Consider the following 14,500-nt stretch of genomic DNA (forward strand, 5'->3'; position numbering starts at 1 on the left):
GCTGTCATACCTCATGCACAAAGGGCAAAAATCTACTGGGATGGATGTTTTGGGGAGAGTGATGATAATGTATCACAGCTACAGCTTCGGAGACTGGAAGCATCCTGATTAGCATTTTACCCTTGTCCGCTTTAATATGTGTATAATCATTTGTTGACTCCCTTCTCTCAAGCGAAGGTACACAGCGTGCTTATGTTTTCTTATGTTTTTTCTCTTGACAACAGTATCAGGCTACTATCTGGGAACTTTGTGTTAAAATAAAGATGTTATTAGTCAGTGTTGCAAAGAAGCAGGCGACCTTAAAAGCACTCTCCAGCTGAGTGATGGTTCTGAGCTGTTTAATTGTTATAGTCGGTTTGAATTCTGTTGTGTCAGCCGCCTTAGGCTAGATTGAAGATTAAATTGGTTACGTTTGACTTTCCCATGAAGTATGTAGACCTATACTTCTGCTATTAAGGCAAATGCATTTCTCTTGGAAACTAAGTAGGTAATAAAAAATTAACCTTTTTAATACCAAGAGGCATTAAATTACAACCTCATTCAATATTTCTGGTTGAATAATTGTTCAAGTTCTAGCTATCAAACTGTATGAAGCTAAATTCAGGCATTGTTTCCCTCTTCCTTTCTTGTGTGTCATAAAGTTTCCTCTGATGTACAACTCATGCTTCCCTCCAGAGACAAATTGATTGTAGGGTGACGATATTACTCTGTGCCTTGGTTTGTAAAGTAAAAGCACTGAAGGGATGAGGGAATACGTGAAGTAAAAAGGAAGGAAATACAGAGCTGGAGGAAAGACCTAGCGGGAACTTGGAGAGAGCTGATGTCAGCAGTTCAGGTGAGGGAGAATCAGGGATGGATAGAAGAGGAGAGCTAAACCTCACGCCGTGTGACAAGAACCCTTTTCATGATACGTGTGCAGAAGAGTTTTCTACTGTGTAGGCAGAAAAAGAATGGCATAAAAAAAAAAAGAAGCTGCAAGCGGTGAGGAAGAAAAATGAAAATGCTTTCAGCAAGAAGTTACGAACTTTTATTAGTGAGGGTGGAATCTCACCGGGTTATGTGGGGGAATCCTCTTCATAGGAAAAGCATGCTCACAAGCGACTCTCCTTGTCTGAGTAAGCTGAGTAAAATCCTGGCCCTGTTAAAGCAAGTCAGAATTGATATCAACTAGTAAAACATCAGTGTCTCAACTTTTTTTTAGGACCTGTAAACTTCAGCACTGCTTGTTCTTATGCAGTGCTGTAATGCTGATGTCTCACAGTGCATGGTTGTCGTAAAGTTTTCTGTTTGTTTTGTTCTGCTTTTTTCTTCCCCTGAAAAGGAGGGTTCTCACTGGAAGGCTTTGGTTTTAGAGCAGTAGGATAAAAGACAGTTCTGTAAATGCTATCCAAGATCTTGTATTTGCAATGACATGGCAGTTGTAGTCATTTGGTCTGACTTGCTGCACTGAGGCTTGAGAACTTGCCCTGTGCTTGTATGCTGTGAGCTCCAAACTTGTCTTAAGCTTGACTGTTAATAGTCTTCATAAGTGGGACATTCATGTTTCTTCTGTAGATAAAATTAACCACTTATCTTGAACATGAGCAAAGATTGAAAATCTGTTTTCTTCATGAAGAGTTGTTGCTTGAAAAAAGTAGTATTTATTTTCTACTTCTCCAGGGTTTAAGTGCTTCCATTTTGATCTGTAAAGTTGTTTCTGGACTCTTTTGTTTTCCTATGGTGGCTTGAAGAACGTTGACAAGAATTACGGATGTTTCTATTTCTACAAGCCTATGTGTTCATATTGACCCTGCTGGAATTTGTTTTACACAAATTAAATCCATACCTTTCATGTGAGGACAATATTTGCCTGTGTTTAGTGTACTTAATGGTAACAGCTGGGAGTATGTCCAGAATTTTGCGAATTTATTTTTACCGTTTATTTTCTCGTGGTGGGCCAAATTTTCTGCTTGAGTGAGTGAGGTTAATGGAGTTGCATGCTGTGAGAGTTTGTTCCTTTTAGCAGCCAGGACTGAGGAGCCCTTCTCCGCTGTCAGTGCTGCTCTGACTGAAAAATGTCAGGCTCTGGCTACGACTGTGTTGCTGCCTAACAAACAGCTTATTGGAAAAATGGCAACAACAGTGAATCAAGTCATTACCTGTTCTTTGACTGGGTTGTGAGCTATCCTGCAGAAGGCAAATTGCATGCTGATAACTAAGGTAATCAGCCCCGAGGTTCTGAGTTTTTCTTCTCCGATACAATTTTCAGGGCAAAGATAACGCAGGGAGATGTTGGGAAATGGATTAAAAGGAGATTAAAACAACTAACGTGGTTTAAATGAAAGGAAATAACTTCTGTGCTGGTTACAAATACCTGGTTCGTAGTGCCCCTGCCCTGGAGTCAGTGTGGTGGAGGTGATGGTGGGCCCTCGGCTGCGTGCTGGGCACTAACAAGAAAGAGTTAAATGTGCTGTTCCCTGTCATCGTTATGATTTTCATCCTGAGATTGAATAATTAGCCATTATTCTCTCAGCTTTTTCCACTATAATGAGGATAGAAAGATTTTATGATCTCTTATTTAAAATAGTCGGCTGCCTTGCCCTGCCTGCCCTTTTTGGCACTGTGTTTTGACTGGCCTGTTGGATCATCCCTTGTGACAGACCTGCAGGGTAAGAGGCAGGTTGATGAGCTGTGGCACTCTCGGACTATTAGAAAGGTTGTTTTTACTCAGAGTGCTGAACATAAAGGCTATTTACCTTCCCATGGCTCATTCTGCAGTTCATGAAGCTGTCAGTGGTGGGCTGGGGTGACTCAGGAGGGACAACCTGTGCTCCTGAAGATACTGCTCCTGGGTGCGTGCTTGCTTCTGTCACTGACATTTTTGCTTGACCCTGGGCAGGCCACTTGGGATTCAGTCCACACACCACAGAGGTCTAGTGGCAAAGCTCCAGCTGGCCTCATTAGGAGCTGAGTTTTTATCTGTAGTGCTCTCTGCTGACTCTTTTGCATGAAACAAGGTCCACACTTACCATGCTTATTGCCACACATTATTATTTTTTTTTTTTAAAACTGAGCTCTTTTGGGAGCACTACTGCATGGACATATGCAAACAATGTTTTCCAATGTGTGATGTAGATTTCAGTATAATATACTACTTCAATCTGAGTGCACTTTTTCTTCATTGTCAGTCTGTCTTTATACAATCTAAGCTTCCTTCCAGCTTCCATTTTCAGTACTTTGTTTCATGTTCGTGACTAGGGTACCATATCCTGAAGCTTTTGGTAGCTTTCTCTTCTGCAAGTCAGAGGTGCCCCTTTCTGTTCATGCCCCCTCAGTGTTGTACCTGACTCACCTCGTTCAGGTTTAATCTGGTATTTGTGCCAATATCTGTAAGGGTATGTGTGAACACCTGCCCGTATCAATAAGGAAACTTAGGTGTTCCAGTGTGAAACTGGAATCTCTACGGTAACTTAAACAGAAAACATACTTGTTTTAAAGTATATCAATGTGCACTAGCTTATTCTGAGAACTTCACATGAAATGTCGTATATGTGTAGCACCATGCAAGCTGAATGAGTTGTCACTTGATAGTATAGACCTGCACGTGTGGGAGTAAGCAATGTGATCCTGTGGTAGGGGACCATGGGACCACTCAGAACTGGCTGCTGCCGTAAAATGGCTGCAAGGCATAAGGGAAACTTCACTCCCTTCCTTAATTGCATTCTGAGACCAAATTATGGTTGATGTTATCTCTTGTGCAACTTTATTGAATCCAGTTTTTAATGGTAGATCTTAATAAGGACCAACTGTGTTAATTTACATCATCTCCCGTTCTAACTGAGGATTGTCTGTCTGGACCCTCTGTGTTCTCGTACCAGCAGATGATGAGCTTAAATGGCAGGTCAAACCCAAGTGTGGAAGATGCTCAAGCTAATCAGAGGTTGTGAGGTATCTCTGCAGGTGTTTTATAGCTCTGGCATGGAAATGCTGAAGATTTAACAGGCTGAATGTATAAGAAGAACGGGAAGTGACACAATGGCAATTCATTTTCTCTGAAAATACAGTGTGCACAGAGGCTGCGGCAACCTTAATTAGATTTTCAGTTAAAATATTTTTAGCAAGGATGAGAAGTTCATCTAATTGAATCTGTTCTAATTTCCATCCTCCTGTTTGTCATTTTTTGCTCTTCATTTTGGGAGGTATCTCAAGAAGCAGCTCTCATTGTTCTCTGCTGATTACAGTATGTGACGACAGATGGCAGGCACCATGCTGGTGTGCAGGGTAGCTACACATAAGCCATAGGAGCTCCCACCTGTCTTCATTATAATGAAACTAAACTGGATGCAGTCCAGTGACTTACGACTGCCTTCCCTTTCTCCTCTACTCCATCCGCTTTACTATGAGAATGTTTGTTGTTTGTTAGTAATGCCTCAAATCTTTATATGTTGCTGCAGTGAACTGTAGAAAGTCTAAAAGAACCATGTTCTTCCTTCAGGAGGTACAGGTCTAAATAACTGTCAGTTTTTAGCATCCCTACAGTTAGTTCTATACATTATTGTGACTTTTTTTCTTAATTTTATTTTTTTTCCCATGTGTTTCTGGATGTTTGAATACTAGTTAATGGACAGGGACCTGGTTCTGGCACCTGTTGATCTACTGATTTTACTGATGATAAGAGACCATAAGTCAAAGTGCCTGTGTAAAGGTAAGCACTTAAACGTGCTTTGTGTGTTAGAGAAGTACGGCTGTGGCACCTCTCTAAACCAGTAAGTCTTCTCCCAATTTACCTGCACACTACATGCGTTCCCAGGCGTAGGCGAAGCTGGCAGTAGTTGTAGCTGGTGCTCAGTTCTATCCTGGCTGAAGAATTGCTGTCTGAACCATGGAATAGATGTTTTGGCAGTTTCTGTAGATCTCGATGACTGAACACTCTGAGGACATGTATCTCAGATATTGAATAATTGTAGGTGTTTTGGATGTGAAACTTGCAGGGTTTAAGAGTCCATCTAGCTAAATCGATTCCAGAAGCATTCAAGAAAGGATTTTCTGAGAAAATCGGGCTTTATGCTTGCCTATTTCTCAGAATATCCTGAGTGAAGCAAATGGCGAGCTTTTTGTGGGAAACCTAGTTTGAGATATACATGTAGTCTGCTTGAAGGTCCTTAGAAATCTATGTTAATTCGAGGATATGTTCAAGCTGCTTTTGGTGTTAAGCCAAATGACCTTTTACAAATTCCTGTAACCTGGGAAGGTACAAACACAGTAGACCTTCAGATTCTCCAGAGATCTTTGTCAAATACAGAAGCTTACTAGATTGCTTAACTGAGCCATGCCTGTGACAGTAGTCCTTAATTTATTGTTAAGACCTGTGACACCAGTCTTTAATTTATTGTTAAGGAAGAGGGTCTGCATTTCAAAGAACAACCAGCAGTTTTGTGCCCCTTTAGGAGACCTTGTGATTTGAGTGCCTTTTTGGGTCAGATGGAGGGAGAAAAAGGAATACAAACTGAACCCATAGGGGAAAAAAAAAGAAAAGAGTTTCACAGTGGACATTCAGTCCCTGCTGCAAATGGTATCTAATGAATGAGTTGTGAGCTAGGTTCCCTGAAGTTGAAAGGGCCACTGTTTGGTAATCCCACCTTTAGTGTTTTTTTTTTGTTTGTTTGTTTTGTTTTGTTTTTTTTTTTTTTAAAAAAAGGCAAGTTCATGTTGTAGACCCTCAGTTTTGGAGGGAGGCTGGTAGGTTATGGGCAGATTGTGGCAAAGCATGATCTTAGGCAGTTTTGAAGATTGCCTGAAACTGCAGCAATTACTGCTGCTCTAACCTAGGGCTTCTCCTTAGCTAGTTAGGAAGGGAGGATTTACAAAAGGAGCAGCAGATCATGCACCCTGGTGTAATGCATGTGTTTTCATCAGAACTTGATCCTTAAGAATACCAAGATAATTCTATTTTTATATACTTTTTGGCAAATAATCATCATTTGGTCAACTGAAACTAAGTGAAATCAAGTCCAAGGCGGCTCACAGTAAATAATAGAAAAAGAGGCAAAACTCTTCAGTTTGGTATTTTAGAGATTAAACACTTTTTTGACTCTGCTTTGAGAAGACCAATGGGTTTAGTTTTGAATGCACTGAGACTTTAACACAAGAGAATGCTCTGAATGGAACAAATCTGGGGCTTTTTAGTTTCCAGTTAAATACAAAAGTAACTAGTTGTTGTCTTTTCCTTCTTGCCTTCCACCTACTTGTCTCCATGGGTGGGAAATTCATGCAGGTGATCCCAAAGAAGGTTGGAGAGCTGAGGCTCTCCACAAAATGGCTGGCACAGAATGCTTTGCCATAAGCAAGCATGTCTGTACAAATACAAAAACTGGACCTCTTATGATATGTGACCTAATAAAGAGTTGCAAACCTTCAGGGAGACTGGTCAGACATGGACTAAACATCTCTGATTAGAAATGAATTTCCTGCCAGCTAGCAAGATTTGCTTAAAAAGGCTTGCGGCTGCTACAGGGTCTCCAGGTGCTGCAGACCCTTTCTGATTCATAACAAGGAGTAAAGAGAGCAGTCACAGCTGCAGGCACTGTTGGTTTGGTCACCAAATAAAAGTTCAGTGTGTGAGCACTGGGTCAAAAGCAGCAAGTGGAATATGAAACTATTTTTCTGTCAGTCTGAATGTTAAACAGAAGTCAAGAGACTGAAGCATAATGCTTACAGCACTGAGCTGAAGAACCACCAGTGATCTGTGAACCTCCCCTTCATGCTTTGCACATTCGGGTATGCATACAGAGGGCTAACAGTTAGGAAGCATTTTGTGAAATTTCGATTAAAAAGGCCATTTTTAACAGAATGTGAAGACATATGTCAGCTTTCTTGAGAGGGGGAAAAGTGTCTCACAGAGTTGTTGTGAAACTGTCCTTGTTTACTGCATCCAAGTGTTATTTTATTGGAAGTGATACAGCCTTTCTGGAACCATAGTTCTTTTGAATACCAATTTTTAGTTCTATTGTTACCTCTCACATTTATTTATTTATTTTACTTCAGGGAGAAGTGTCTCCTTCCTCTCCAACTGGCGCTGGAATCGAAGAGCATGAAGCTGGCCCAGCAGGCTCTAGCAGGGATGCAGGTATGGATCTGGGGGGGAGAGGAGGGGGCAGGAAGGGGGTAGTAGGAAAGGTAGCAGGTGCCAAGGAGATCTAGGCTTTTCTTTTTGAAAAATACTACAGAAAATATGGCTGTCTCCTGGTGGGTATAACAATGATGTTCATGTTTCTGTAACGGAGTTCATAATCTAGGGTGCAAGTAAAAGCTGTAGATTATGTGGAAGTTTAAAATGTTCTGGAGATACATAGAAGTTCGTGGCTTTCAGCATGGAGATGAAGGTGTAGTCTTCCTTGTGTGGCCCTGTGCTACTCTCAGTAAGCTTAGTTTCTTAAAAACTAAACTGAGTCAAGTGATGAAGAGTCACTAAAGGGTCCAGGCGCTGCATTTCTTGGGAACACTCAGTCAAGATAAAATTTATTATCCTTTTACTCTGTCTTACTCTGTCAATGTGTAGCTGTACGTATGCTTGGATTCTGTAAGAACTAGAATTGCAAGGTTTTGGATTTACAGCATGGTACCATACATGTAAGTAAGTGTTAATGCCCATTAGAAGAGTAAAAGAGTAATCAAGACAACAAAACAGTTCTTCATCTGCATTTAAGATAGGTGTAGATTCATGAAAAATTAAAAACAAAAACAAACAAACACGTGGGGATACTATAAAAGTAGGATAGAAGGACAAATGAGATAAAGTACAACTTGCATTCAGCAAAAGTAGGTCACAGGATCACAGAACAGTTGAAGTTGCAAGGGACTTCTGGAGGTCACTTGGTCCTATCCTGCAGGACCACCTGGAGGCAAATGCACAGCACCATGTCCAGGTGACTTCTGAAGATCTCCAAGGAAGGAGACTCCACAGCCTCTCTGGGCAACCTATGCCAGTGCTTCATGACCCACACAGCGAGAAAGTGTTTCATGATGTTTAGATGGAAACTTCTGTTGGTGCCCACTGTCTCTTGTCCTGCTACTGAAAAGAAACCCATCTCTTACCACAGAAAAGAGCCCATCTATGTTCTTTTTGCACCTTTTTTCCTTTTTGTTCAGGTATTTATATGCATTAATAAGATCCCTCTGAGCTTTCTGTAGGCTGAAGAGGCCCTGCTTTCTTAGCCTTTCCTTGTAGAAAAGATGCTCCTGAACCTTAATTGTCTTTGTGACCCTTCACTGTATTGTCTCCACTAGCTCCATATCTCTCATACCAAATTAAATGTCTTCTCCTTTGTATAGAAAAACATATTTTCCTTGTACACTGACTTACATTTTGTTAGGCTGGATGCTGATAAAACAATTGATAATACTACTGTGTGGAAACTCTTTGAAATGTTGTGGGTTAACCCCAGTAAGCAGCTAAGCCCCTCACAGTTATTCACTTGCTGCTCCACAGCAGGATGGGGAAGAGAACTGAAAGAGCAAAAGTAAGAAAACTTGTGGTTGAGATAAAGACAGTTTAATAGGTAAAGCAAAGCTGCACACACGAGCAAAGCAAAATAAGTAATTCATTTACTACTTGCCATTGGCAGGCAGATGTTCAGACATTTTTTTATTACCCATTACTCTTTTTTTTTTGCCTCCCAGCTTTTATTGCTCAGCACAATGCCATACTGGTAGGGAATATTACTTTTTTGAGCTGGGGCCAACTGTCCAGGCTGTGTCCCCTCCCAGCTTTTTGTGCATCCCCAGCCTATTCATCGGCAAGGCAGCACGAGGAACAGAAAAGACCTTGATGCTGTGCAAGCTCTGCTCAGCAATAGCTAAAACATCAGCGTGTTATCAGTGCTGTTTTGGTCACAAACATAGCACCATGTGGGCTACAGTGAAGAAAATTAACTTTATCACAGCCTAAAACTAGTATAAGTGCAGAAAATATAAAGTAGGAATGAACCAGTGAAATGTGCTACAGACTTAAAGCTGGGAAGGAGCCTTGGGACAGAAGTGGTGCAGAATGTAAAGGGTAAAGTGGGCTGCTCTAAGTCTGGTCTGGGACAGAGCAAGGTTTTGTTCCTGGGAACGAAGTCGGGGTAGTTTTGTGCTGCAATAGGAGCTTCTAAGAAGGCTGGTTCTGGGAAAAGACTTGAGTGGGTCCATCTGTTGCAGGATGCCTGTCACCAGTGAGAGGTACCTGCGAAGGTGGTTCTGGACTATATGGAAGATGTGTTTTCAGTAGAACTTTGAGGAAATAGCGCCACTGGCCATGTCCTCGTGATGTTTTACCAAATCACAGAATGGCTGAGGTTGGAAGGAATCTCTGAAGATCACCTAGTCCAACACCCCTGCTGAGCAGGATCACCTAGAGCACATTTTGCAGGATGGCATCCAGGCGGGGTTTCAATATCTCCAGAGAAGGAGGCTCCACAGCCTCTCTGGGCAACCTGTCCCAGTGCTCTGTCACCCTCACAGTAAAGAAGTTGCCCCCTTGTCTTGAGTCAGAACCCCCTGTGCTTCAGTTACATGGTTCTGATTTAATACTCCCTTCTTATTAAGGCTGCACTGAAAACAGTTTGGGGATGAGCTGTTACAGTATTTGAGAGAGTGTCAGTCTTGCTGGAGAATTCTTGTAGAGCCTGGTTTGTCCAGGTCCAGTGAACAAAAGCAGGGGTTTTAAAACAAAAAGCAAAGCACAACAAACAAAAAAACAACTTCAAACAAAAAAACAACTTCAAACAAAAACAGCAAAGAAAAACAAAACAAAACAAACACAATAAAAAGAAATAAAAACACAAAAAAGCAATAAAAACAAAAATAAACACAAAAAGCAAAACAAACAACATCCCCTAAAAACAAAAGTACAAAAAAAGAAAAAATCAAAAATATACAAAAAACAACAACAACAAAAAATACAAAGAAAAAACAAATGAGCAATAGAAAAAAATACTTAAAAAAAAAACAAACAAGAAAAACAAAAAGTAAAACAAAAAAATGAACTTTAAGGAAAGCATGAAGAGAAAATAGTGTTCTATTTTGACAGCTGATAACTGAGGAAAGCTTATGGTCATGAACTGGCTGTGAATAAATTGAGGCTGCAATGTTAGAGGACGTTGTTTGTTTTTTTGTTTTTTGTTTTTTTTTTTAGAAACATGTTGGTCCTTATGGAAGAAGTGTGAAATAACTGAAATCTTGAAATTGAATGTGGTTAGCTCAGGGATGTGAGAACATAATACGAAGAGCTGTTAAGTGATGCTCCAAGTCCTGCTTTCAAGCATGAAAATAGGCTTCCACAGAAACCTAGTGACAGTCTCCTTGATTCCACAAATATTTTCATGCTGATTCCTCAGTTATCCCTCAGCCTCGCATATACCCAGGTGCTGGGAGACTCTGGCTCTGGTACTGGCTTTTCTGAGGCAAAGGATATCTGATCGGTCTGAAGTTCACTCAATCTGTATTGAACCCACTCCTGGGTACCCTCCCACACATTTGTGGTCCTTGTGCTGTTTACTCCCTAGCAGTGTTCTTCCTTTTAAGGACTTGACAGCATCCACAGTTAGTCAGCTTTTGAATGACACAAAACACATCTCGTCAGTGATCAGAAACGCCACCTCCACCATGCTTTTGTTCTGTACCTAGCAGGATTTTAGACACCTGAATCTTTGTCTCCTGCCAGGCAGGGTATCTGCTAGGCACAGCACAGGACACTAGCCTGAGCGTTTTGGGTTTTTTTTGCTTAAATTCATTTAGAGGGGATGGGAAGCATTACTTGGAGTGGTTTGTGATCTCTTTTTTCTTCTGGACACACAAGAGGTGGGGTGGGAAAAGGAAATGCGGGAATGGCAGCTGATTTGAAAGATGTTTACTCAGGGCATAGATTTCTCGGGTTTTGCTGCGCTTTCTTATTTGATGATACTGGATCACCATTAAATTTGTACATAAAACCTAGGCACTGTAGTATCAAACGTTAATAGGTTTAGGTGTAGCAGTTTACAGCAGAATTAAGGGCATTCTGTCTTCAACCTGTGCATTGCCATTTTCTCTCTGCAGAAGCTGCTGTCTGATGAGAGGTTTGTATCTGTGGAAACAGACTCAGATGAGAAACAGTTGCTTAATCAGATGCTGAATGCCGTCAAAGTGACTCCTTCGCTCAACGAAGACCTGCAGGTTGAAGTGATGAAGGTTAGTGTTTCACACACGTCAGTGCTTGCAGCAGAGAGGCTGTGACTGAATGCTGGGCTTAGCAAACAAATTAGCTGTTGCCTTGGAAATCTTCACCTTAGGACAGTATTTGATTCCTTTCTTCCTTCCTGTTGGCAGATGTCAGTTGTTTTCATTTCTACTCAGGGTATGCTTCCCTGTGTTAAACAGGAGGAAGGTTGTATTAAGAGTCAGTAGCAGTCCCAGTTTTAGCAAACTGAAACAGGGCAAGCAATTCACTCTATGGTATTTCACGTGAAAATGACTTGCAGATATGGAAGTTGGTGTTTGGCATTAGTGCTCATGAGTTGGGCTGTGAAGCCTTGTAATTTTGGATCATGTGGATATGTGCTTCCTAGCCTGTGAGCTATATGTTCCCTTTGTAAGATGCTAAAGAGGGTGCATCATTTGGCTAGGCACCAAAATGTTCCTGGACTAATGCATAAGAGCTTATTGCTTTGAATGCTCAGTGAAAACTTTCATTTCTAGAAATGCTGTAGCAGTCTTCTGGCTCGTGTTAGGAAGCCTAGGTTCCAGGAGGTATTCTTTTGGAAAGGCGATGCTGTGAATTTTCCTTGCCATGTCATTGGGTTGGGATATGACTTGATAGTATTGCCACAAAAATTTGTACTGCAGTTTGTTGTGCTGTAGCTGATCACTGGTGGAAACCCCTCCAGAACAAACCTCTTTTTTGGATGTTTGCCATACCTACCACTGATTGATATGCTTGAGCCTACTTGTTTGATTGTCCTTTACTTCTGAGTGCATAGATTGGGTGTCTTATTTCTTTTCTACATATGTCATCCTTGTCCTAATGAATGTATGTTATTCACTGTTGAATGGCTCTGTACTAGCTGTACTCTGCCAACGAGGCCGACTGCCTGGTTTCAGCATGTGCTTTGTGCCAGAACATGCAGAAGGTTGAGCCTAGCAATAGAGAAAAGGGATGAGCATTTTTCTGAACTGTTCCTCATTCTATGGAAGCAGGATTTTGCCCATATACAGGCTTAATTTGAGGCACTTCCATCTGCAGCCCTGACCCAGCATGCCTCTTTCCTGCCTCCTCTTTGCAGTGGAAAAGGAAAAGGGTTAAGAAGTGGCACCTCGGAACTGCCAGTCTCTCTTGGTACAGAGTATTTTTTTTGCAAGTCACTTTTTTTAAGCTTTAAGTATTGCAGGTTCTTAATCTGCAGGTACACTGTTTCTTTGAAGACTGATACATATTTGTGATTTGTGATGCATTGGCCCCACACTGAGGACAATATGAATGCTATGTTTTCCCACAGTTACTAGTGAATATCTTGTAAAGTTGTCTTGATAAATTAAAAAAAAAAAAGGTGCACTTAAAAACAACAACAAAAATCAACATGGTTAGTTCCAGTTTACTGCAAAAGAAAAAGGGGGACATGGTCTTCATTCCACTGAGTGGAAACATTAATGTATAAATCCTTTCCTAAAGTCCTGTCTAAAAGAATGGCAAAAATGGATGTATGGTAAAAATGAGGCCACATCTTTACAGCCTGAGAATAACGTAAGACTTGTATTTTGATTTAGTTACTTAAAGAGGGCCAAAACCTGTAAGCAGGGCAGTTAAAATTCTAGAGGCATTGCATCTGAGACTTGCCTAGAAGCCAAATTAAGCAAGAGATCTTTTTACATTGTAACCTGAAGGATACGGATGCAGTTGCAACACTTGAAAATATCGTAGGTAATCTAGGTCTGGCTGAGCGGTGGTAAAGCCTTCAGGGGGCTTAAAGCAGCTGGTCTCAGCAATGCATTTTTATCCCTAAATCTGTGCTAAATTGTGTCCTGAAGGCAGCGTGTGATTGCACATTAGACTGGGTTATTCCATCCAGAGGAGCTTTAAATACATTTTTATGCATTGCAGATCTCAGGCACCCCTGAATGTGAGGTGTGTGTGAAAGTGGGTCAGCAGTGATACTGGCCTGGTTCCTTGTTGCTTGCTGCACAGTTGCACAAGTATTGAGAATGTAAGCATCAAGGGTTCCAACAAACACAGACATACAAACTGCATTGGATTTCCCACATACTAACAAAAGCCATCTGTGGTGTATGAGACTTGACTGCTTTTAACTGCTGAGCCTAGTATGTCTTTAGAGTATCTCAGTGATTATGCTGTCTGTGTATTCTCAGTATCTCTAATACATTTTGACAGTGATTTATAAGTATTTTCACACTGCGAAGTAAAAAGGGGTTATTTAAGTGCTTTAACTCATATTAATAGGGTGCTGAGAAACCAAGGAATCCAGAACGTGCGACCAGAGGGAGCAATGCATCTGACACAAGGCCGCCTTAGCATTCACCTTGCTGTTGCCATGATACTTCACTATCACACTGAAAAGTCTTCTCATATACATAGTGCCAATTTGCTTCTAATATGCTCAGCTGGCTGTGTGAAGGGAATGGAAAATAACGCAACCCTACAGTACCTTGTTGTTGATCTTCCTGAAATCCATCAATAGCTTGATTACAGTTTAAAATGGCATAATCTGAATATTTTTACTTGCGTATCTACACTGCATTATTCATGTTAGTTGGGAAGGGAGAGATATATCGATCACTAATCAAATTCCATTTTTTATCAGTGATGCACCAAAGTGACTCACTGCTCTATTAATATACACATACAGGTTTATAGAAAAAATAAGGGCTGGGGGGAGTAACTCAGCTTTACCTTAGACCAACTATACAGCCCAGAAAAGGTGACCAAAGTCAATCAAGATCCCACATTGGGCACTGTGTTACAGGACAGAAGTTGAAGAATTAGGAACACTGCAAGAAATGCCAGGATGTATTATGTGTTGAGGATTAGGGATGTTTTGTTTACCTATGCTCAAAACAAACAAGCAAACAGATAGTCTGCAGCAGAAAGTGTTACTGGACAAGTTCTTGGCTGAAGGTAAATATCATGGGTTTGGGTTTGGTTGTGGGGTAGGGATCCTGATTTCTTTCCCAGTTAGGTGTTTTTCAAATTCTGGCTGCAGAATTTAAAATGGCTGAAGTAATTCTCCTTCGTGTAATTAGACCTTTGTTTGCAGGAACACATGCAGTGTTGACAAAAGCACTATCAGATGTGGCCAGATCAGCAGTGGAAAAAGAAACTAAAGCGTAGCTGAGCGTTTTTATTTTTCCTTTGACTTTTGGTTATTTTTCAGCTGGAGGAACTAGAATTTAGCTTTGTACATAACTCTGGTGCCAAAGCAGGTGAACCCAGTGTGAAGGAAGAGGCTAGGGTGGAAAGAATCCAAAGCCACAATGGCTTTTTTCCTCTTTC

General features: G+C 41.0%; 1 protein-coding gene across 6 annotated transcripts in view; it reads left to right on the top strand.

The window, feature by feature from the left end:
- The window catches only part of ARFGEF3 (ARFGEF family member 3), an 89,476-nt gene that overhangs the window by 8,921 nt on the left and 66,055 nt on the right, over positions 1-14,500 (top strand). For all 6 annotated transcript variants that reach the window (XM_084512610.1, XM_084512611.1, XM_084512612.1 and 3 more), the window contains exons 3-4: positions 7,024-7,105; positions 11,056-11,187. In XM_084512610.1, the coding sequence (XP_084368736.1) occupies positions 7,024-7,105; positions 11,056-11,187 (214 nt within the window). The remainder of the gene's footprint in view (positions 1-7,023; positions 7,106-11,055; positions 11,188-14,500) is intronic.

This window comes from Aythya ferina, assembly GCF_964211825.1.
Source record: "Aythya ferina genome assembly, chromosome: 3".
NCBI lineage: Eukaryota > Metazoa > Chordata > Aves > Anseriformes > Anatidae > Aythya > Aythya ferina.